The following is a 25,780-nucleotide window of genomic DNA, read 5'->3' on the forward strand; positions in this document are numbered from 1 at the left end:
GGAGAGGCTACGGAGAGAGGGGGTGGAGGTGAGGATATCGATAGAGGGTTAGAGGTGGCGAGTGGGGAGGGGGCGGGGGAGAGGCTACGGAGAGAGGGGGTGGAGGTGAGGATATGGACAGAGGGTTAGAGGTGGCGAGTGGGGAGGGGGCGGGGGAGAGGCTACGGAGAGAGGGGGTGGAGGTGAGGATATCGATAGAGGGTTAGAGGTGGCGAGTGGGGAGGGGGCGGGGGAGAGGCTACGGAGAGAGGGGGTGGAGGTGAGGATATCGACAGAGGGTTAGAGGTGGTGAGTGGGGAGGGGGCGGGGGAGAGGCTACGGAGAGAGGGGGTGGAGGTGAGGATATGGACAGAGGGTTAGAGGTGGCGAGTGGGGAGGGGGCGGGGGAGAGGCTACGGAGAGAGGGGGTGGAGGTGAGGATATCGATAGAGGGTTAGAGGTGGCGAGTGGGGAGGGGGCGGGGGAGAGGCTACGGAGAGAGGGGGTGGAGGTAAGGATATCGACAGAGGGTTAGGGATGGCGAGTGGGGAGGGGGTGGGGGAGAGGCTACGGAGAGAGGGGGTGGAGGTGAGGATATGGACAGAGGGTTAGAGGTGGCGAGTGGGGAGGGGGCGGGGGAGAGGCTACGGAGAGAGGGGGTGGAGGTGAGGATATCGACAGAGGGTTAGAGGTGGTGAGTGGGGAGGGGGCGGGGGAGAGGCTACGGAGAGAGGGGGTGGAGGTGAGGATATCGACAGAGGGTTAGAGGTGGTGAGTGGGGAGGGGGCGGGGGAGAGGCTACGGAGAGAGGGGGTGGAGGTAAGGATGTCGACAGAGGGTTAGAGGTGGTGAGTGGGGAGGGGGCGGGGGAGAGGCTACGGAGAGAGGGGGTGGAGGTGAGGATATCGACAGAGGGTTAGAGGTGGTGAGTGGGGAGGGGGCGGGGGAGAGGCTACGGAGAGAGGGGGTGGAGGTGAGGATATGGACAGAGGGTTAGAGGTGGCGAGTGGGGAGGGGGCGGGGGAGAGGCTACGGAGAGAGGGGTGGAGGTGAGGATATCGATAGAGGGTTAGAGGTGGCGAGTGGGGAGGGGGCGGGGGAGAGGCTACGGAGAGAGGGGGTGGAGGTAAGGATATCGACAGAGGGTTAGGGGTGGCGAGTGGGGAGGGGGTGGGGGAGAGGCTACGGAGAGAGGGGGTGGAGGTGAGGATATGGACAGAGGGTTAGAGGTGGCGAGTGGGGAGGGGATGGAGGAGAGGCTACGGAGAGAGGGGGTGGAGGTGAGGATATGGACAGAGGGTTAGAGGTGGCGAGTGGGGAGGGGGTGGGGGAGAGGCTACGGAGAGAGGGGGTGGAGGTGAGGATATCGACAGAGGGTTAGAGGTGGTGAGTGGGGAGGGGGCGGGGGAGAGGCTACGGAGAGAGGGGGTGGAGGTAAGGATGTCGACAGAGGGTTAGAGGTGGTGAGTGGGGAGGGGGCGGGGGAGAGGCTACGGAGAGAGGGGGTGGAGGTAAGGATATCGATAGAGGGTTAGAGGTGGCGAGTGGGGAGGGGGCGGGGGAGAGTCTATGGAGAGAGGGGGTGGAGGTAAGGATATTGACAGAGGGTTAGGGGTGGTGAGTGGGGAGGGGGTGGGGGAGAGGCTACGGAGAGAGGGGGTGGAGGTAAGGATATCGATAGAGGGTTAGAGGTGGCGAGTGGGGAGGGGGCGGGGGAGAGGCTACGGAGAGAGGGGGTGGAGGTAAGGATATTGACAGAGGGTTAGGGGTGGTGAGTGGGGAGGGGGTGGGGGAGAGGCTACGGAGAGAGGGGGTGGAGATGAGGATATCGACAGAGGGTTAGGGGTGGCGAGTGGGGAGGGGGTGGGGGAGAGGCTACGGAGAGAGGGGGTGGAGGTGAGGGTATCGATAGAGGGTTAGGGATGATGAGTGGGGAGGGGGCGGGGGAGAGTCTACGGAGAGAGGGGGTGGAGGTGAGGATATCGACAGAGGGTTAGGGGTGGGGAGGGGGTGGGGAGAGGGTACGGAGAGACGGGGTAGGGGAGGTGGTAGAAGGAAGGGTCAAGGAAAGGCATGGGGATACTTGATTCAACCTGTGAAGAATGTGTGAGGAAACAGTGCATAACTAAGTGACTTGCACTCACATTGTACTGTTGTGTACAACAAAATGTACAATATAACTGTTTTCCATCACATTGAAACTAATTAAAAATGTGTTTGCTTGCTCTACAGTTATTTCCCATAAAGGAGGCCCCAAACTTGTGAATGAAAAATGGGTGACAAAATCCTCCCCTGCACAGCCCACTGCATCAACATCTAAGCCAAAAGTATGCCCACCCACTGAAGCTACTGTATCCTCATCAACTCCTGGAGACAGTATCTCAAATATCAGCAAGTCAGTCAAGACATCTCCCATAGCTGCTGGAGCAACCGGAGGAACCTCAGGAGAAGACAGTCCTGAGCTTGATGGTAGTTTTGAGATTCTGTCCGCGCCATTTGCTGGTATCAGGCCAAGCACAAAACCACGCCCACAACACACTTTGCCCGCTCATCACAAGCGTGGCGGTGGGCGTGGTGCCGGGGGGCAGGGACGTTACAATCAAGCAGAGCTCAAACATCAACCAGCTGTTGAGATCCCTGAAGACAACTACATAGAGTTTACTACTGAGGAAGGCGAGCCTCTAGATGAAGAAGACACAGAAGAAAGCTCTGATGAAGATGAGGAGTCTCCTTATGTTGAGCTGGATGGAGAGAAGGTTGTCATGATGCAGAAGGTGGATATGATCGGGATGACTACCAAGCAGCTCTCTACACATCTTAAGGTGCCACGGAAGGCCTTGCCGCAGTCTTCAAGCTGCACTATGTGTGTTAGCTTAGTCTGGGACACGCTGCCTAATCTACCAGAGTCAGAAGCTTGCGTCTTGGTGTCACCCATCGTCAGTTGCTGTAGCATGCCTAGGAATGTCACACTTCTGCAACCATTTCAGCTGGAGATCCAACATAGTGCTATCCTGAAGGATGTTGATAACTGCACACCGAATATCTGGCATCTCAACAAAGAACCTGGTAGGTTTATACTCAGTCTCTTGAAGTAATCGAAATGATAGTAAGTTACTAATGGAGCATCTCAACAAAGAACCTGGTAGGTTTATACTCAGTCTCTTGAAGTCATCTAAATGATTGTAAGTTACTAATGGAGCATCTCAACAAAGAACCTGGTAGGTTTATACTCAGTCTCTTGAAGTAATCGAAATGATTGTGAGTTACTAATGGAGCATCTCAACAAAGAACCTGGTAGGTTTATACTCAGTCTCTTAAAGTCATCTAAATGATTGTGAGTTACTAATTGAGCATCTCAACAAAGAACCTGGTAGGTTTATACTCAGTCTCTTGAAGTAATCGAAATGATTGTGAGTTACTAATGGAGCATCTCAACAAAGAACCTGGTAGGTTTAAACTCAGTCTCTTAAAGTCATCTAAATGATTGTGAGTTACTAATTGAGCATCTCAACAAAGAACCTGGTAGGTTTATACTCAGTCTCTTGAAGTAATCGAAATGATTGTGAGTTACTAATTGAGCACTTGTCATTGATCAAACTAGCTCATACAGCAGATTGATTGATCAGTAAGTTTCTGTTTAGTAATATTAGTTGGGTTTTTTCCCTCCAGATTTGAAAACGAAATTTTTCTTCCTTGCTTTCTATCATAACACTTGGCCCAGAAGAGGAAAAAGGAAGTGCTACAATAAATAATCATGCAACGCAGAATATACTAGAAGTAACCTCAAACAAAATCATCTGTAAAAAAAATTATAAAGGTCACTTTCGGATTAAACATTGCTATTTTTTACCTAAGACTTTGCCTCAACTTTCTCAAATCATCATTTTTATTTGTTAACAAAATGGTACTCTTCATTTTGTAGAATAATTCGAAGTATATGTATTTATCTCCTGACCCTGTAGGCAAGTTCTTCAAGTGGGAGAAGGTAGACCAGACTAGTTTCAGCGTTGCTTGTAGAGCATCTCATCGTCACTTTGTCATCGAGACAGCCAAGACTGGCTGCTTCGCTGTCATGGTTCCCACAGACAGTGTGAGCGGCAAGATCATCCGATGTATGACCTACATCTCCTCAGAGCAAAGTGATGATCATCTGGTTGCTAGGGTCTACTTCTTTGGTGACAATGGAAGTGATGACGTCCTTCATGTAAGTCAAGCCTGAAATTTCACAGATGCCATGCAATGTTGTAGTCAAGTCATCTAGTCACTGGATAAGTCCTAGGCTCATCATATGAACTGTAATATTGCCATTTTCTTTGTACATTCCCTCTTACTTGTGACCTGACTTGTGAATGAAGTTGTGATTTACTTGTAACAGACTTGTGATGGACTTGTGATGGACTTGTGATTGACTTGTAATGTACATTGTACTTGTATCGGACTTGTTACGTACTTGTGACGGACTTGTGACGGACTTGTGATGGACTTGATATGGACTTGTGATGGACTTGTTACGTACTTGTGACGGACTTGTGATGGACTTGTGATGGACTTGTGACCAGACTTGGGATTGACTTGTGATCGACTGTTTCTAAAAAAACCTTCAGAATCATTGAGTTCAATTAAGCATCAATTATGAATAACCATCAAACTAAATGTTGCAAGCATATATGTCATGGAGGAACAAACTTATGGCAGATGATTGCCTCAGTACAGGTGCATTTTCGTCAGTCCAGTTCAGCTGAATATGAGCCTTAAGTGTGTATTTTATGAATGTTGCTACAATGTATGTGTTTGCAAATATATTGTTGTACATTTGACCCAATGTGGCTGTGTAGTAATTATGAGTCTGCATTCCTTGCAGGAGATTCAGCGACGTGAGAACACTTACCGCGGTCGACTGTGCGATATCTCTGGATCTTTCTTCTTATCCAACACCAGTGACAATGTCTTGATGAATATGACTAATCTTGAAGGAATGGAGAGGTACCTTGGAGGCAATGAACCAATGGTATGAGAATCCAAATACTCAAAAAGGGGATCGATATCGTTCCTCAAACCAGATAGAAACAAAATTATCTAATGAGGAGGTCTCTAATACATTATTGTCATACACAGGAAGTGTCCAAAAAAGCTTTACAGCTTTGTTTTGAAAATCAAATGGGTCATCCGTGACCACTGAAATGCAACTCTGATATTAATGCAAAGCTTAAACTACAACCACTTTAACAGCTTTCAAGTTTGTAAGTTTTACATATACCTGGTATATTCGTCTTACATCCGGTTTTCAGATGCCAGCCTTTACTTTGGTTAGGATCACATTTCTTTATCCAATCAGCGTCAAGTAATTGCACTCTGCACAGAATTGCCAAACTTACTTCATAAAACATTGCTAGTCTTTGTATATTTGTGAGGCATTCAGGAAAAATGAGACTGGGCAGACGTCGAAATGAAGATTTGCAGATATTAGGAAAGAGAATAAAATTCTCCTTACAATACTGTTTGTTGCACTTCAATTGGACATTCTGTTGACAAGTTATGACTTTTTAAAGTTCGCATTTATTGACATGTAAAAAAGTACTAAAAAAAATACTGAGAAAAATGCCGTTAAAGTTTAAAGTTTTGTATTAGTGAAAATGAAAGATGCCGATTGTTTGTCCTTAAAAAGTTTTTTTTCCCCACAATTTTTATGCTATTTCTTTAAAAAGGTGTAGTGGACATACCGTATCAAAGATTACAAATATCAATAAATCTGAAAATCGACAACAAATTGCCCCTATTTGGTCTTTTGCATTTTTCTCCACTACTGCCTGTGCCAAGTTCCGTCTCATTTTACCAGAACGCCTCACATTTATTTGTTGGCAATTGTTCATCAACTATAGTTACATTGTTATCTTTGTCCCAATCATTGTTATTTTTTTCCGCCAGCCAATCACAACAGAGGAGCTGTATCACAAGCAGCTTGTGTGTTACATGGTCGAAATCATCAAGAAGGAACCAGTAGGTCAATGCACTATCAACGTGTGGCAGGAAAACACAGCGCTAGAACAGCGACCTGTTCACATGAACCTGCAATTCTCCAATGAGGTAAAAAATATATGAACAGGGTTCAAACCAATATGTATGTCTATAAACTTGATTTGAATATCATTACAACTGCATGTGGTGCATTCTTGTTATTTTATTTCATTGCCTAATGCCACAAGCATGCATGGTGTCCTATCATACATTACTGTTTCAGTAATTCTCCATGTGATAGAAAGTCATTATTATCACCCTAAACTTTGAATCATTCACTGAAGTGTAATGTCTACACATGCTTCAGGAAAAGGAATTCTATCATGCATTTCTTTCACTTGTTTTGATGGCAGCATGACACCACTGAAACCTGGACTGCCTTATTACTTAGAAAACTGTGGGTGTGTTTACTAACTTAGACTATATTGTTCATTTCATTCCATCCTACCAATTACTCTATACCAATGTAATATGGCTGGTCAGTGAATTGTGTCCCGTAATTTGATTCAATCCAGGCTTGGAATTTGTTAAAAATCTGGGCTTTTCTCTCTAAGACTTTGTTGGTGCTGAGCCAAGAAAGACAGTTTTTGTCAACACTAATCACTAATCAGATTATCAGTGCGTGTAGATACATAGGGTTTTTATCTTCTATAAATTTCAAAAGAAAAAGGGCCGTTCACAGAGCGTAACCCTGGATGGAAGGCCATCAGACGACTTGTTCAGATCCAAAACCTCATCCCGTCTTGGCAGAGTGTAAGTGTATGATCCCCTCATTATCAAGCCGTAATTGCCGGCAATCCCTACCCTGCCCTGCTGATCTGGAGTATAAACCTGTGCTGCTGTGGTGTCAACAACAACATGCCATTAACTGATGTTTGTCTCCATCAATGTTGTTTGTTTCTAGGTTGTTGCAAGCCTAATTGATGTAGCAGTACATCGTGTTCAACTGTCTGTCGTAATCGCACTTGTGCCAGCTAACATTGTTTAAATACACCACATGGGATGGCCCTAAGAAAGGAACACTTTTCTAAATAACACAAATAATATTGAGATGTTTGCAGCAATAGCAACAAATCCAAGGGGCCATAGCACTCATGAAAAAAATGGGCAGAATATATCTTCCTCCCCCACAATTTTTGTAAAAAAGTAACAAATTTGCTGATGATTATTTGATGGAACTCTTCATGGTAGAATTGTCTGGAATCAGGCTATCAGGGAGTCAGTTTGGCACAGTGTGACCAGGGTTCACATCCCCCCAGGCCCACATGTGGATTGTGCTTTTAGTGTGTGCTGATTGTCTGATTGTGGGTGTTCCCTGGAATATCTTTCAGGGTTGTTTCCTTCCTTTCTTACACTTTAACTTTTGGAATCAAGTCTGTCAGAAGTTCATCGCAAGTCCCATCACAAGTAAATCACAAGTTTCTCTACAAGTCTAGTGACATTTAACAGGGGACAATCACAAAGAATGTCTTTGTCATAGTTCATGTGGCTAGTCTGTGACTTGACTCAGGACTGGATGATTGTGATGGACTTGTGAAGGCTTTTGATGAACTTAACTGCAACACTTTCCACAACTTTCTTCATCTTTTCCCTCTATAGGTACTATCCTTCGTGCTTCTGAGCTCCATTGCCAATATGCACTTATAAACTTATCCGAAACGTGCATTTGGTTTCTTCGCTAAAACAAATTAAAGTAAAACAACCTGCCAACATTCAAAGACATATATGAATGCTGATTGAAGTTGACTTTAAAAATACAAATTGATCTAATTTGGTTTGTTTGGTTGGTTTTATACACAACAAGGTATACTTCGGTAGATCAATGAGACCTGACAAACTTTGAGTAATAGGTTTACTATAACCGCATAAAGGGAATCTGTGAAAATACAGCTACCTATGGACAGTAATCTACACAATTAATGTAGTAATATCATTTGAGAATTTTCTGTACATCCCTGTTTATACTACAAAGTGGCTTTTGTCTATGATGTTTATATGTGTGTCAGTGGTTTCAGTTGCTTGTGCATTCAGATTGCTAGGGCAGCAGTTGTTCTGTTTCTCCTCTGTAGAATTAGATCCACACAAGCAGGTGTCAAGAATTCATTCATTCTCCAGCTTGTTTTCTTGCTTCACTCACCAGGAATCTTAACCTGACGGACATTGTTGCTGTCGGTCAGATGACTTTCTTTTTTATAAAGCAATATTACCTACTGCTCTCTTCAGTCTTCACAGAATACAACTTGCTATTCTCTTCACGGAAGATAACTTTCGTGTTCTCTTCACATAACTTGCTGCTCTCTGCATTAAGGGTGCTGCCTCTGCATTGTCTGTTGTAAATTTATCAGGTTTTACTAAATAATGCTTCTATGTGTCAATCTGTTTTTAAAAATAAAATAAGAACTACTTGTGGACAACAGAAACAGGGGTATAATCCGAAATTGCCATTATAACATTGCCTGCACTGCTGTTTTTTCCCTTTCTTTTGTACATCCCCCCTTACATCGATTTCATCAGATAGGCATTCCAGAGACACACTGAACAATAGTACGAGGACCGATTCACATGGACCCAAATAAATTGCGTTTTAGGAAGGCAAACTTAGTATATTCATTTTCTTTGAGTAGATTCTTGATTTGTGTTAAATGACTGTACAACAGTTGATGTTTTTATGTAGTTGCTCCAAACTGTGACAATTAAGCATCAAACTTATCAAGACTTAATAGTGAACTGATTTTAATTTTGTTGGTGTGTGTTTTTTTTCTCAGGCAAAGTACCCGGTGATTGCCCCGGTTCCATTCCTCCACACCCACATGCCACCACCAACAACCATCCCCGTCAGATGTCATCAAGCTGTCTCTAGAGTCTCCTCAGCTCCTCTGACTCAGAAAGCCTCCCCATCTCTTGTTGCTGATAGACCTAGAGATGCACCCCATGCACGCTCTGTGCCGAGTCGTAGCCGAGCTGCTGATGCCCTCCTACTCAAGGCATCAGATGGCAGCTTGCAGCATAACATGCTCCCGTTTGCCATCAAGCGAGATCTGTTTCTCTTGTTGGACCCCAAGCTACCTTCTGGCAACGATTGGCGTATGTTGGCCAGCCAGCTGGGTCTAGATGCAATGATCTACTACTTTGATATGCAGATCAATCCAACCATGGAGGTACTCAAAGCCTTTGAGATCATGAATCGTCCTCTGAGTGAGTTGGAGGAACAACTGAGACTTCTTGGCAGGGATGATGCAGCGGATGTGGTCAAGATGCACTTAGAGAAAACTGGAAAGGTGAAAAAATAGAACCTTAGACATCCTTGAACGTAATTAGAAGTCATTACTGATGCGATCTGCTGCGATATAGTGTCGTACACGTTCTTTGATTTGAGATCCACTTGTATTTTGGGCAACCGTATTAGTGGAAGGAACATTGAGAACACAGATATGACTTGCAAAACATGAGCCACTGATGACACTGCAATAATGGCTTCTAATTAAGGTCCCTGGGTCAGGTACTAAAACTCCACGACAACAACACTATGTCACGGTGTAGCATTGTAAAAGTTGACCTCATATATATTGAACCACGTCAACTTTAATTAGTTAATATTCCATGTCATCAGGAAAAAATACATACTATCTACATCTCCCTGCCTTTTTAACTCCCTTAGTTCTTAATTTGCATGCATCAAGACTCAAAACTCCTTAAACTTAGAAAGTTTAGTGGAAAGTAGAACAGAAAGTAAAATGTTTTGTAACTTTTGAATAATAGTGCAAAATTACTGATTCTGTACAGTGTACCCCTCTAAACATGTTGTGCATTTCTGTGCACTGTGTATTTTATTTATGTGTGGAAACATATATACTCAGATATTTTCATTTTATTCACATTGTAAAAGCAGTTTTTATAGCCATATTGTATTGATAAAGACAACTCCTTAACATGTTGGAATGTTTTGATCAGTTCTAATGGCTTCCGTGGAAAAGGGAAATGAGCGGTATGAAAATTATAGGCTGATCATTTGTATAGTAGTCAGATATTAAATGTTATATTTAAAACAAAATGGAAAACTCTTATTGTGGTATTGGGGAAAATCACAGAGAACATATTATTATAAATAAATGTGTAAGTTGGGATGAGGTAGGATTGGGGAAGGGTGAAACTTATTATGGGAGAGCATTTCAATGTGCTCAGAACTTCCTTATATAAACTTTTAACGGCAAAAAAAGTTTGGAATTATGATATTGCCAACTGCTGATGTACAGTCTAAATAAATCATGCCTCAACAAGTTTGTTTTTTTATTGTAATTTTCTAAAATAGACTCTTGCCTTGCAGTAATAGCTGAATTTAAAACAGAAAGGAATGTTAGTTGGTGTGTTCGTTAAAATGTTTGTGATATGTGCAAAGCAGCTTGCCGGTTGTAATGTTGCCTGTAGACCAATGCCAGTACATTGTACATTCATGGATGCCTCCTTCATTGCAGAAGTATTGAGCAGCATATTGTACAAAGCAACCACCCCATGATGGATTATCTGAACAATAGCTAGCACAATACGTACGCCATTGAAGGGGGCCATTGAAGGGGGCCTCGGTGCTGAATGATAGTGTTCTGGGACAAGTGTATAAACTTAACCAGTGAACCACAGATCATTGCAGTCTGTTTGCAGATGAGAAACTGGTTCTGGCAAAAAAAATGAAGTTTTTGAAGTGATTTTTTGATGACATTTTATAAGTTGTTGTTCTTGTTATTGTGTGGGACTTTCGGTTCTTAAGATGAAATTTGGATATTGGTAAGGGTAAAAACTACGCACTAATTGTTCTTTTTTAGAATTTGAATGCATCAAAGGCCTTGTAAAGTTAAGTAAAAAAGTTATAGTTTTGATTTGTCCAATTTCACATGGCCAGACATGTGAAAACACACTTAGCAGCTTTGAACTCATTTTCAATACAGGAGTTTTTCATGGCTATGGCCAAAAGTAACCATAAAATGCAGCAGCATGCTTTGTAGGGAATTTAAGGCCTTGTATCATAGATTGCTGTATATTTTTTACTGTACTTATTTTGATACTATATTTTGAAAAGAAAATGGTGTAGTTATGAATATATATATATTTTTATGCCAAACAATAGTGTGTCAATTTTGTTTTAAAAAATAAATTTAAAAAAATTATCGGTACTAAAGCACGAGGTAATTTTATTAAAACTTAGAACAGTTTGCTGTTTTTATAGTAAATATAAACTTGTAAATATTTATCTTTTTTACTCTCATTTTACAGAATGACTAATTGGAAAGTTTAAACTGTTTGAGATATAACAATGCAAATCTTTTGGTTAATTTGGTGAAAGTACTCGCTTAGAAATGTATGTGAATATTTGACATGATTTTAAAAAGAGTTTTTGTACACACTAACTTTTTTTCTTGATTTTATGATACTCAGAATGATATTCTGGAAGCAAAATTTAAGGGACTCTTGCAAACATACCTGTTTTGATTTCATTTGTTACCGATTCTGTTGATTTGTTTTCAGCGCTTTGTAACCTTCGGCAAAGGTGCTTTATAAATTCCTTATATTATTATTATTAAAATACTTCTCAAACTTTTGCAGATTGATGTTTTGTTTGTCGTTTGCTAAACTGATTAGCGGTGAGTGGTTACAGTAATGCAGCTGCAACACGGAAACTCTTGCCCGGTGAATGGCAAGAAGAATGCAGCTGAGAACATGAAGAGTTTGGCTGGTAGAATCTCTTTATGCCCAGGCAGTTGTACGCTTAGTAGCTATCAAATCAGCTTAAGATCATAGGCTTATTCAGTCAACTAAATTAGAAGCCATTACCGCTGTGAATGTTCCACACATTCTTAAAGGCTCATGCATTTTGTTTGTTTCCAATAATAACTCCACTCATAATCCAACGTAGAATGTTCCAAACCTAACCTGTTGAAGATTCAGCTCAGTAGATATTACACTTTGGATCAATCACAAAACATGATTTCATCAACGGCACGTTGTTTTGCTCCAAAAATCAGTAAATAGGCTGATTGTTGGAAATCACCTACATTTTTTGATTTCTGCTAAATGACAGCAAGCCAGACGGAATTTTACACATAGTTTAGTACCAGTATGATCTTTAATCCAAATACATGCAATCTTTTTGATAATCTTTTTGGGATAAATGCAAATGATCTTCTTGTATTTGGGTAACCCTTCTGGTCAAAGTTGCATTGAGTGTGTGCATACCACCTGCGTGCAAGCGATTTTGTTATTAGTATTTATATAAATCATGGTTCCGCCTCACTAATGGCTGCTGGTCACCAAATTTAGACAAAGATTCAAGACGTCACATTTTGAGTGGCATTCAGCACATGCCTACGCATCAATCATTTATGCATGTCAATCAGTTTTTCACTCACTTCGTTAATTTGATGTAACAAGACACAGTGATTATATCTAAAGGCTTGCCAATTTTTCGTTAGATGAAATTGCATGTTTCTTGTATGTAAATCAATCACATACATGTACTGTATGTGTCTTACCAACAATTTAGTGAAGTACAGTCTGAATTTAACAAAGGAATTAACACATACATAATATTACCATTGTAATCAGTTTGCATAATGTTCATATATTGCCATACATTTCCCCTTTTTGTTTATCTGGATGCATTGATTTTCGCTTACAACTTTATGTTGTTTGAGGAAACAAACTTAGACAATGAACAAACATAAGATTTATTTTCTTATTTTAATTATGTGAGAACAAGTTTGCGAAAATTATGTTACAATCCAAGATAATCCAGAATTAGGTTTCCTGCAAAACAAGAATCCTGCAACACACTTCGTGTATTTTTTATATTGTGTACCGGTAACCTTGGTAAATGTGGTTAAAGTTCAAATTATCCCAGGATTGATTTGTGTAATTATTGAAGATAGATTCCTTGCACAGAGCGCCCTCGCAGAGGGCAGTTTTCCTTATTTAAATTCAGTGGCAATCAAAGTACACAGTGTCTACTCTTGCGTATGACAGAGGAACAAACACCTGCCCTCAATGTGATGTCACATGCAAGCAGTCTTTTAATTTTTGAAGAACTATTATAGTATATTATGCAGATACAAATACAGGCTTTTAAGGATGTTTGAAAATGATTTCTTAATTGATGAGCTTTTACCTTTATCTTTCCAGCAAACGGTTAGAATGTTTTTCCAGTTTTGCAAGAAAACGGCAATTTGTATAGAAAAATGTCTACAAGTGTATATGTGAGCAGTATGACAAAGTACATTTACTGTTGTAGGGGCTTGTACATGTATGTAAGGTGATTGCAATTCATAAAGTATCATTTTTGAAGGAATAAATAACAAATAAAATGGCAAAAGTAGAGTCAGATGTGTATTTTTAATTTTTGGTTTCTATACATGTAGTTTAAAATCTTAAATCGCTTCGTCCACAGTTTTCCTTCCTCATATTAGAATCATGTGATTCAATCGTTTTAATTTGTGATTAAAGCTCACGGGGATAAAGATATACTTGGCAATATAGCACAATTGCATATTGATATTAGGTTTAGTCCTTCACCGACGTGTAAACACTACAAAATGTATGCTCAGTGTGTTACCTCCCAAGTGAAAGTTGGAAAAAAATTAATTTACGTAGGTGAAGGGCAAAACCCTAATATCAATTTACATCACCCCGACGCAAATTCCATCTTATAAATAGTCCATCACATTCGAACCAGCCACCTGATCTGGAGTATACAGTGTTTATAGGTCGGTGAAGGGCAAAACCTAATATTGATTCACATCACCCCGACGCAAATTCCATCTTATGAATAGTTTAATTGCGGTACCCGCCGCTAAATGTATATTAGATTCAAACCAACCACCCGATCCCGCAAGCTTGGTGGTCGAGTGGTAAGACGTCTGCACTAGAAAGCAGGAGATCATGGGTTCGAGTCCAACCCGAGTGATTTTTTCCAACTTTCACTCGGGAAGTAACACACTGAGTATACAGTGTTTATACATCGGTGAAGGGCAATACCTAATTTGATTTACATCACCCCGACGCAAATTCCATCTTATGAATAGCACAATTGCACTTTCTGACAATGACTCAAAAGTCATTTTACCCTTTTTATGGGGGGGGGGTAATACTGAATTCAAATTCAAGTCTTTGCCAATTAACTTAATTAAGCAATGTCCCGTTCAGAAGCACGTTCCATTGATTTGCCATTGGAGATGCACTCAAGTCATTTATCTCATTTTAACACGTAAACATTCACAAAAACAAAACAGACCCAAAAAAAAGGCATTACAAACATTTTTTTTTCTAATGTGTTCACCATTTTATAAAAAATTCTATAAATGGTATTGGCAAATATCTTAATATAGAACAATATTAGTAAAAATGCTGCTCGCTTTGTTAAAACCACTTTTTTCTTTTAATAAATACATTTTATACTACAAGACACGAAATCAATAAATTATAACTTCAAATGTTTGGGAATTTAAAGGGTTTCTTGCGTAAGTTCAATTCACAAATAAATATGAAACCATACATACATGATACAGATCAGTGACCTTCAAGATATATGCAAGTTGCCAAAGATTTTACATTTGAAATGCAAATATTGTTTACATTTAAAATTGAAATAATATCCAGTCAAACTTAGTTCCCCAATCAAGGAGCTTATTTCTTGCACTTTCTTGCCTCAATATCCAGAAAATATCCTTGAGATCAAAGCAAGAAATGTTACACAAGAAAATCTGTCAGGAAAAAAACTCATACCCTGTAATGTTAAGGTATTCCTTTGTGAACAGAAATCCTTCTGGTAATTTTCAAATGATCTTGAAAAGAACTGTATGAAGGTTACCACTGTCACAAATTGGACTGTGATAAACATCTGATCATAATGAGTTTATGATTATTCAAGTCTTTTTACAAGAAGCACCAAGTCTGATGCAATGAGCACTGGCAGAGAACTCAAGACTTGGGTTTAGGAATATGTATCCAAATCTGATCAAAAAGTAACACAAACAAGTCTTGCAGAGAAAAAGTCCTGCATAATCTACATCACGTCTCCAGGTCACAGCAACAGCTTGTAAAGCAATGAGAAACACAAACAAAACGCACCCACACTAATGCCAAATGAACAAAATTTCCAATCAAGTTTGAAATCATCCCACATTCCTGTTATAAAACAAACATGCGTGCATTCAATTCCTCGTATATCATTACATATACATAGAAAACTATCTCACAATTGCATACAATTCTATACACTGTTCCTTCATTAATACAATATACTCTTATTACAAGACTAACTCAGTTTATTTTCCAAAATCCATACTCTCAAGCAAGGGTTCGCCTTGCCTTTATTTCTTTAAATACAAATGCAACGACAAAGCTGAGTTTAAAAACATGCAGAAAATATACTCAGAGGTTAAACGCTATGCTGAAAAAATGACAGTGCAAAATAGATTTTACTCTGACCAACTATGTATAGTTTTATAAACACCTACTCCAAACAGAATAGAGAAGTGGTTTTTGTTCAATATAATTTCTCAGTGAATGGTTGATTTTTGTTTTTAAGGCGATTAACTTTTGACAATTGTCAGAAGCTGATAAAGGGATCGAAGCATTGATCAGGGATTATGAGAATGAAGAGTTATTTGCCTTTCTTTATTAGCATTATTTCCTCTTAATCTGAAGTGTTTTGCTTCAACTGAATTTGATGCTGTTTGCGATAACTCTTCCAATTTAACTGTAACCATTTATGGTGAGATGGAGAACTCTTAATGAGAATGACAAGACATTTATAAAACATTCTGTAGCAGTTGCATAGATAGTGCAAACATCAAGAATCTGAAGTCATGTTTTAATTCTATATGAATTGTTTTTTGTCGATTTGTTTTCAGTCTTGAAACAATCCAAATTGAGCTGAGATTACAGTTATTGCTTAATGCTCAAGACAACACTCCGCACTGTACAAATAAATATGTAGATAAACTTATGTAGTGTACAGCTTCTAACCTGTCCACTGAAAAGTTTAAAAGTCAAAATAGAAAATAAAGCTAACCCTTGAAATTGAAACCCAGTGTACATGATCCACCTAGGGGTGAACATGGCCATAGGTTGGTGAGGTGTATAGAAAGTTGGATGATATGTATGTAGTCTTGACAGCTAATGTGATCATAATCTCTACGCAGGAAGTCAAGTCGGTTCCAAGCCAACATCTCATGAGCCAGTGTTCATCTCAGGTTTGCCTGCTATGAAAGGAAAGGGAATATTTCTGTTTGCCCAGATGGGATGCCAGTCCATTTCAGGTTACTCTCTGGCCATTACCAGTATCCATTAAACTCTTGAGTGGAGAGAGGCAAGTGGGGGTACAATGTCTTACCCATGGATACAACACATGAGACAATAGCAGGGTTCGAACCCCTGACACTCTGATCATGAGTCACAAACCCTACTCACAAGGCCACACTTCCAAAGGGGGTGACATATATGTAATATTACTGAAGTTACAAGAACGTCATGCTGCTGCCCTCCATCTATTTTAATACAAGATTGTAAAATTGTGTAGTAAAAAAGGTAAAGATCCCATAGCCATTACTGGCCGTAGGGGCAGTGGGATGTTAGAGGTCCACTGTGTCTTGGGCGCGGTATATGAGTGGCGGGGCCCAGTCCTCTCCTCTCGCCGTCTTACCTTCCCTGAACGAATCAGGTACCCATTTTACTGTTGGGTCGTCAGAGATAGTTTTCCAGTTTTTGGTCCGAATGGGATTTGAACCGCCAACCTTCCAATCTGTAGCTCCACACTCTAACCACTCGGCTACGAGGCCCTTTTCATTAACAATGCAATATTATTTTTGCAAAGATGTGTTTTGCAAACCAAACAAAGAACCCTCTGCCCTTATCCACTGTCTGGTTTAACATATTTACTCTATAACTAGTAAGTACCGGTAGATGGTAAGTTGAAAGCATTTCCTCTTTTATACCTTGTAATCTAAACGAAAAAAAACCACAACAAATATTTGAATATTCTCGCTAGCTTAGCGGGCCCTGTAGTCTATACAAGACCTGATGGCTTCAGCAAAAATTGGATTTCCAATTAGCTTCACCCTAAATGGCAAGAACACTGAAGTAATTCTTGTTCACTTATGCTGCCTGAGTGTAGTTTGATGACAGAACATGCATACATGTACATGTATGCACTCCAGATATTGCTGCAGAAGCAGACTTGAGCAGATGATAGATGTTCTAAGCTGACAAGAAATCTTGACAAAACAATATGGACGGTCAATACGCACGCACAGCATGCTGAAGAGGGACTGTAGAGAAAATCAGCATCTGTGAATTTAACAAACGACTCTCGCATAACGCCTCACCATGCAAGCACATTACTGTACATGTTACAATACCGATGGGACTCAACACAATATTTTCACATCAGACCAAATTCACAGCTGGCTAAAGTCCCAACTAAGTATCTTCCTTTTGGTATCTTATAAGTATCTGCACGTTCATCTTTATACAATTTTTTGTTAAAATGTTTTTGATCTAGGTCACATTTGGCGTACTTCCCTGTAGGCTGTTTCTCAACATGGCACACATACAGCATGGACGAATCCAATAGTCATTACTTTCTGGCTCAACTTATTCTGTACTTAAATAAATATTAGTGGCACTGTACATGAACATTTCAGCGCCACACAAACAACACATCTTTTTTTGTCTAATTTCAAACTTTTTCTGATTTTTAAGTTTTTAACTTAAAATGTGAGAACTTCTTCCAATTTGTAGCTGAGGTTAAATTTGTCAAACCGCTAAAACCAAATCAACAATGTGGTGTAAGCAAATCAACAATGTGATGTAACCAAATCAACGATGTGGTGTTACCAAATCAATGATGTGGTGTTACCAAATCAATGATGTGGTGTTACCAAATCAACGATGTGGTGTTACCAAATCAACGATGTGGTGTTACCAAATCAATGATGTGGTGTTACCAAATCACTGATGTGGTGTTACCAAATCGAAGATGTGGTGTTACCCAATCAACAATGTGGTGTTACCACATCGACGATGTGGTCTTACCAAATCAACGATGTGGTGTTACCAAATCAACGGTGTGGTGTTACCCAATCAACGATGTGGTGTTACCACATCGACGATGTGGTCTTACCAAATCAACGATGTGGTGTTACCAAATCGACGATGTGGTGTTACCACATCGACGATGTGGTGTTACCACATCGACGATGTGGTGTTACCACATCGACGATGTGGTGTTACCAAATCAACGATGTGGTGTTATCAAGTCGACGGTGTGGTGTCCCCACATGGGTACTGTGGGCTCTGTACACAAGGACCCTCTCAAGGGTTACAAACGGAGAGTTAGGCAGAACTTTAGAATGCATTGCCGCCATACACCTGGCGCCCTGATTTATAGGGACCATGAGATACATGTATGGTACACGTAAGGGATGTATGCAGCTCGGAAAAAATGTGCTTATTTAATGACCATTTTGTGTAGTTATATCATCTGGCACACTATGGCTAAACTGAATCTCACATAAAAAGGTTAAGATGTAGGTTTGGTGATAACCACACAAAATGGTGATATGGCCTGCTAGTTTTTCCAAGATGAATACATACATGTATCCTATACACATACCATGTCTGCCCAAGGAACCCTCGTGCGTGGTCACATAGCACAATCTACTGGTCATTGCACTTGAGACTGTCCAACATGCATCTACATCTACATGGCATCAAGGATGAGAAGCCTACTGCAAATTGTCAAAAGGGTCTCTCTCATCACCAGTGTCAGGTAAGGAAGCTACATCAGACGGTACAACGCGATAACGTCTTCGTCTGAAAGAGAGACACACAGACAAGTTCATACATACATTGTACATTTAAAAGGCACATACAGTAGGATCATTTGTTTTTAGTGCATTTCTCATTTGAAGCAACAAAATTGCTCAAAATCTTGAAGAAGGTGCATAGCAATTTCGTTTGAAATTTCAGCTCAGTGCATACTGTACATTTAAAAAAAAATTAAAATATGTTTGCACAATTTTGGGGCCTTGTAACATTGCAAACATACATAAAACACTGTGCCTGGTCGCGGATTCCGCAACCAGGCCCATAGCCGGTTTTAAACATGCATGTACTTGTTTCAAACCGGCCAAGGTTATTCCCTTGTTTATGTGGTGCAATACATAATGCAACAAAATCCATTGTTGCAATTTGTGGCATTCAGCATGATTCTCATGTCAGCTATGAAGGATTACATTGCTGATAAGCAGAGTGTGTACAGAAAACCAGAAGGGGTTAGGGTTAAAGGCAGTGGACAACATACGCATTTGTTGTAAGTTTATGATGGATGTGGGGGCTAGTCATTTATAACAGATATCACGCCACTGTTATATGTAATGTTTTTTTGTCCAATGATGCAAAACAATTTAGAAAAATGCTTCCAAGCTATTTTATTTTTTATAAATTGTTGCAAATGTTGTCCACTGCCTTTAAATGACAGTATTTGATGTGTGATGTAGCAGGTGTACTCACCTTCCAGCAAAGACAGCCTTCTCTGGAGGCCTCATGGGTGGCTTGGGCTGGATGTTCCCCTGTGAGCTGCCAGTTCCTGATGAGGATTGACTGTCCTCTATCAATCCCTTCCTGACTGCTAAAACTGGTTTATCACCAAATACATCACGAGGAGTGTCACTTGGTGTGTCCCTTGGGGTTACCACTGGTGAAGCATCCTCAGGGAGAGATACTGATGTAGTCGTTGCAGCACCATCTGTATCACGAGGCGATGGTTGGATGTGCCTCTTTTGTCTATCTCTATGGCGTGACGCACGCTCCTCTTGATGAATTCTGTGTCTGTCTGAGTGACCTTGAGCAGCTGAGGCTCTGCCACCTGCCTTTGCCTCAGTGTCCTGGCTCTTGGACTTGTGGCTTCTGGATGAGGAGTGGGACATCTCAGGGTTGTTTTGAGAAGCAATATGCAAGCTGCTCGGTGCTGCAGCTGCACCTAAACGTTCCTGAATTGACGGCTTTCCTCCCTGATGGGAGTGATGCGTTGGACTAACATTCCTGGGTGAGGTAGGAGGTAATCCTGACTGTGAGTTTCCGCTGTGCGGTCCTTGGCTTCGTGTACTGGCCAGTTTCTCCCGACGTCGTCGCTGTCGTGGAGTCAGCGCCTCCCAGGCAAGTCTGGATTGAGAGAAGGAACTTTCACTTGGTTGTCCATCCTCTAACCTGCCATGAGATGCGAGAGAGTCTGTAAAACTTTCCTCATCCACAGATGAAATGTGTTCACCGGAGGAGCTTGATTTCATTCGTCGTCGCTTCCTCTTTTCCGGGTCACCATGTAAGTAACTCATTAGATGAGCTTCCTCAGCTGCTTTGAGTGCTGCCAAGCGATCACTTGCTTTGTGGAGTGAAGATGAGCTGCTTCGTCTCTGAGGATTAACAAAGACATCTGCTTGGTCGTCATCTTTTGCATCTTCCATGGCTTGAATCTGATTTGCCTGCTTCCTAGCAAAAGCAGCCCGGAGAGAGGCAAAATCAGGATCGGTTTTGTGACGCAGGCGACGCAATGCCAGCGGAGAGAGACCAGCTTTGGGGCTTGTAGGAGAACCTGCTCTGTCAATTTCCCCCAAATCTAAGTCAGAATCCAAGGTACTAGCTCTACTAACCCCGTCAACATTTAGGTCTTTGTTGAAGCTGACCGTTCTTGACCTAGATAGAGGACTCAGGCCATCTTCATGTCCTTGCCGGGCAGGCTCCTTGAAACTTCCCATTTTCTGTTCACCCTCCTGTCTCCCCTTTGCCTTCTTTGCAATTTGCTCATCTGATAAACTCTTGACAATTTTCTGATAGCCTTGTCTAGAATGAGCCAAGAGTCCTTCTTTCAGTCTTGTCAGTGCATTTTCTGTTGCAGCATCTGCCATTTTCTTGGCACCGTTTTTGGCTTGGTCCTCTCTTGCTTGATCTTCATCCTCAGAAAATAGCAGGGGTGTCCTTGGAGATTCTCTGGGTGAAGATAAAGGAGGAGGACTGGTACATTGGTGTAAGGTTAGGTCCGTAGGTCTGTTTCCTGTAACGTCACCGTTAATGGAAGGCTCGTATACTCTTACTTCTGGTAAGACATTAGGATTAGACCCTTTTTGCTGCTCAGCTATCACAGTACTGCTTGCGGCTTCAACTTGCTGTGTCGTTTGATTATCCAACGATGCCTTAGCAGAGTTCATCACAGCTGTTTTAGGTGTGGAAGTGGAGACAGACTCCTGGGCTTTTTCAGCACGTGACAAAACTGTTGGAGTGGCAGGACCAGCTTGACTGTCCTTCAGAGTTGAAGTACAGGAGCCGTTGCTGTTCCATTCGGTAGAGTTGGAACTTGCTATGGACACCTTCCTCACATCATTCACAATTTTGTTTTCATATTTATCACCTTTCTGTGCATTTCCAACATCATTTAAAGGTGTGTCTGTGCCACTGACTGGTTTTGATGGTATTGCACCTGCTCCTTTTGACGGAGGTAATCTTGATTCCTCAACTGATTTTGCACTTCCAATTGTTTTTGGTGATGCTGGTGTGCCTGCCTTATCCTGGAATTCTGTCTTAGTGTAAATCACATTCCCTGTAAGTTGTTTCTTGATGATAGGCTTCTTGGTAAAGACCATTAGATTAGGTGCTTTCATTGTAGCCCTGGCAACGTTTGAGTCTTTGTTTGTGTGGGATCCTGCAATTATAGGATCTGTTTGTTTGATTGGAAGCTCAGTCTTCGCTGGTTCCTCCTTCCTGACAGAGGCACTCATGTCAAGGAAGAAGCTAGGCTCCTGCTGCTGAGTAGCACACTCTGAGATATCAGCGTTCATGACACAATCCTCTTGAGATAAGCTCTCCATGATTGCAAATGTACATGAAGGCTCAACACTCACGACCTTGATTTCTGGCTCTCGGATTGGTTCTTTACTGGTTGAGGGTGGTGGTGATTGAACAGTCACTTTAAACTCCTGGTTTTTTCTGAGCTGTATCGATTGCACATTCTCAGACTGGAAGCTGGAGTCGTCTATGGCATCCGATGTTGGATTTGATGCTTTCCGTTGACGTCCTTTGTTCTTTGAGGATCGCTGCTGGTTGTCTTCTACGCTGGTTCCTGTCGTCCTATTTGGAGATTTTTCTAGCCGCAATCGGTTACCAAGCTTGTTTTGCAGCAATATTTTAGGCACTGCAGGAAGCTTACGGGTCTTGCCCAAGGAGCCTTTCCTCTGGAGGGGACTCCCTGATGGCTGCCCGCTGGTGGGACTTTCCTGTTTCATGACAGGTGTCGCACTTGTTCCCTCAGCAGCAGGTACTTCCTTCTTTGGTGTCGGAATACTAGGGAGTTGGCGAGCTCGAACAGGCCCTCGGCCTTTTCGCTCACTCCTCCCAGAGCCACCAGACACTGTTTCACTCTCATCTGTTTTTGGTGTAGCAGACCTGGCATTTTCTGAACTTCTGTGGCCTGACCTACCCTTCCTTTTATGCTCCTTGTCCTCACCAGGACTTACTTTTACTCTGACAGCTGTGTTTGTCCTTGTACCTTTAGGTGAAGTTTGTGTCTCAGCAGCTGGTTTTATTGCCAGGTTTTCAGATTTTCCAGTGCAGTGGTCGGTCTGAATTTTGACCGTGCCGTCAAACCCATTCAGAATGTTCTCCATTTCCTCTCTGTCCATGGATGGTGATTTGATTGGAGCCTCCTTGGAGGAATGCTCTATAGAAGATATGCTCCTTTCATGGATCTCGTGTTCCTCCATTTGTTTCTCTCCCTCAACTGCCCATCCATCCCGTACAGGTTTCACTGCTGTACCATCCTCTTCCAGGGAGAAGGGTGTCAGTGGCCCAGAATCCAGATTATCACTTTCAAGCCTGAGTCTCTGTTGGAGGTTTTGTCTATCTTTGTCATCAGGGAGCTCCAGATCTAGCTTCCCATCCCTTAAGGTTGCTGACCCAGTGATAACATCACTCTGGTTTCCGAAGGCTTTGTTGGGCTTTGGAGAAGCATTTGCTTCCTCTCTTGCAGATAGTCTTGCTGCCCGGAGCTCTTCCTGCAAGCTCTTCTCATTCCTTCCGTTCTTCAAAGCTTGCTTCTCCACCGAATTCTCTTTAGGGATGGCAACAGTTTTGGATTCCTCTTTTGGCGGTTCTGGCTCGTCCCATGAAAATGCTCCAAGAAGCTGCTCCATGGCTGCCCGGGCAGGTGTTGCTGGACCCTTGTCAATTGACAGACTGGGACTTGAGGCACTTATTGCTTTATCGTGGTTTTTCACTAATTCTCCCGTATTCTTTACTGGGACATCAGCTACCTTCTCTTTCTGTTCGGCAAGGTTCTGCAAGTCAACATGCTCCGTTATTTTATCAATATCCAATGGAATATTCAAGACCACATCATCCAGGTCTGCTCTCTTCTGGATGGTGGTGTTCTCTTCAGTGGGCTCATGGGCAAGATTAGGTAATGGTTCATTGATGAACAGTTCTTCTTGAGGAACTGGGACTGGTTCCTCTTCTGCCTTGGTTGTTTGCTCGGTGCTGTCCTTTTCTACAGACTCAACTGGCTTTGCCTGCAGCTCAGGCTTTGGCTTCTTCACAGGCTGAACAATCTGTTCCTTGGGCTCAGGGAGTTTAGTAGGTTTATCAGAGTCTGCAGGAACATTAAACCTCTCTGTGCTCTGTTGTTGTACAGGCTCCTTGCTTTTTGCAAGAGCTTCAGTGATGGGTCCCTGAGGAATTTGCAAGCCTGTTTGTGTATCTTCAGTCACTTCTAAATTAGCTAAGGCTGCTTTTGTCACTTGTTTGTCCCTCTTTTCAGTTTCAACCCTTACATGGCAAGCACCAGCTTGTTTGTGTGAAACAGCAACAGGTTTTTTGCCCGTTTGTCTGTCATGACTTTGAGCACCAATAGTTACTGCCACTGGCTTAAGGAGTTCCTGAGGGGGTGTGGTTGGCCGACCTGGACTTGCAGACTTCCGAGGGATAGCAATTTGTTCTGGATTCTGTTCAACTCCAGCGTGCTCAGTGCTGACTTTAATGATCGGTGGGTTCTCAATACCAATCCGCATTTCCCTTGGTACCACCGCCGCAAATACCTGTGGTTCTTTTGCAGCATGATCGGGGTGACTTGGTCTTGGTATTCTAGTCACACTCTCAGGAGACCTTGTTAACTTGTCCTTGTCTACTTCGTCCAAGGAGCCGTCATGCTGAAAGGCATCCCCGGAGTCTGTCTCAGGAACGCTTTTGCTTCTGTCCCTTTCGGTTTCTTGAAGCCTAGTAATGGCAGACGGACGGAGTTCATTTGCACTTGACTTTGGGCGATTCAGGTTATCCTGCTTTTGCATAGTTGCTCCAACGAGCGGTGGGGTACTGGTCCTCCACGGTGGAGGCTTAGTGTCCTTGATACAAGGGATAGTCTTCATGGTTAGTTTGCCCTCGGCACCGCACTGCGCCTCGGGCGGCAATTGCACTTGTTGGACAGGCTCAGCAAATGAGCGAACGGGGAGCAGCTTGCTGTTGAGACCAGGTACAAGGTTCTCCTCCAGAAGTGAAGGATCTCGTTCACTGACTCCAAAGCCTTCCCTGAAGGTACTGACCTCGCCCTCCAATATAGCATGACTGTCATGAGTCCTAAGCCTCTTAGGCTTCTGTCGTCGATGCAGCATGCGACGTCGTTTACTCATGGCTCGTTTGCACTTCTTATGCACGTCTCGTTTCTCGTTCTCCTTATTGTCCAAGACTACCTCACCCTCTTGTGGTTCTCTACCTTCCACTCTGGATCCACCTTCCTGTTCAGGTGAGTCTCCTTCTCTCTCTGATCCTGCAATCTCATTCTCTTCAGCATTCTCATTTGCTTCTCCATCTTCCTCCTCTTCTTCTTCTTCTTCATCTTCCTCATCAATCTCCTTCTCCGCGTCTCTCTTCTCTTGACTCTCATCTACTTTCTCTGGAGCATCCGCAGCGTTGATGCGCTGCACTTCCACTTGGGCCTCCTTCATGTTGTCATGGAAGCTTATGTTTTCTTCTAATACTATGTCTGTGTTTGCTGGTGGGACATCAGGACTGAAAAAAAAAAAAAGACAAAACGAAAAATATTAAGCACCATAAATTAATGCATTAAAGCTCAAAATCTTTGAATATATTTGCGCAAGTATTATAATGTTCTTTCTAACCACAAAATGATGTTTAAATCACTGAAAAATGGTTTATGATATTTTTCACAAGCACATTTCGGAAGTGTACCCTCTCACAGATAGCTCTTTCGCCTTCAAAGGCTTGATTACCAAGTGGAAATCAATTGGACCAACAACGAAACAGCATCCCAATGCATGCAACAACTCATATCGCCATGTACTTAGCGTGTGCGCAAACTACGCTCTAGTGATGCGCACTTGCTTGTGGCTCCATCTTCAAACTTGAAGGCCAATGGGGACAAAGATTTCTGTTGCAGCCCCCCTCCTATAGAACAGTCTACCAATATTAAAGATCACAACCTGACGTTGACTCTATTAAAACTTGTCTCAAAACGTACCTCTTTATTCAAGCTTATTATTATTTATCTTAGAACCCAGCGCAGTTAACAGGTTTATCCAGATACCAGCGTTTTAGAATTTGTTATTATTATTATTTATTCAATGGTAAAATTCGGATCTGTTTGATAGTTTCCTTGTATAATGCTCAGTGAGAAACTTAGTTTTAACTATAAGAATTTAAACCTCTGTACTGCTCCATCACGCTGAATTTGTAATAACCATTT

At 42.1% G+C, this 25,780-nt stretch overlaps 2 protein-coding genes across 3 annotated transcripts in view; one reads left to right on the forward strand and one right to left on the reverse strand.

Annotated features, from left to right (window-relative positions):
- The window catches only part of LOC119741456, a 29,079-nt gene extending 17,491 nt beyond the window's left edge, over positions 1–11,588 (forward strand). Inside the window, exons 9-13 of the mRNA XM_038217211.1 lie at positions 2,212–3,045; positions 3,942–4,183; positions 4,841–4,987; positions 5,905–6,063; positions 8,760–11,588. Of these exons, the coding sequence (XP_038073139.1) occupies positions 2,212–3,045; positions 3,942–4,183; positions 4,841–4,987; positions 5,905–6,063; positions 8,760–9,284 (1,907 nt within the window). The 3' untranslated portion in view covers positions 9,285–11,588. The remainder of the gene's footprint in view (positions 1–2,211; positions 3,046–3,941; positions 4,184–4,840; positions 4,988–5,904; positions 6,064–8,759) is intronic.
- Positions 11,589–14,193: 2,605 nt separating this feature from the next.
- The window catches only part of LOC119741455 (titin homolog), a 36,729-nt gene continuing 25,142 nt past the window's right edge, over positions 14,194–25,780 (reverse strand). For both annotated transcript variants that reach the window (XM_038217209.1, XM_038217210.1), the window contains 2 exons: positions 19,552–25,086; positions 14,194–18,852 (listed from right to left, as the gene is read on the reverse strand). In XM_038217209.1, the coding sequence (XP_038073137.1) occupies positions 18,765–18,852; positions 19,552–25,086 (5,623 nt within the window). In that variant the 3' untranslated portion in view covers positions 14,194–18,764. The remainder of the gene's footprint in view (positions 18,853–19,551; positions 25,087–25,780) is intronic.

Source organism: Patiria miniata, unplaced genomic scaffold, assembly GCF_015706575.1.
Source record: "Patiria miniata isolate m_02_andy unplaced genomic scaffold, ASM1570657v1 HiC_scaffold_5, whole genome shotgun sequence".
Taxonomy (NCBI): Eukaryota; Metazoa; Echinodermata; class Asteroidea; order Valvatida; family Asterinidae; genus Patiria; species Patiria miniata.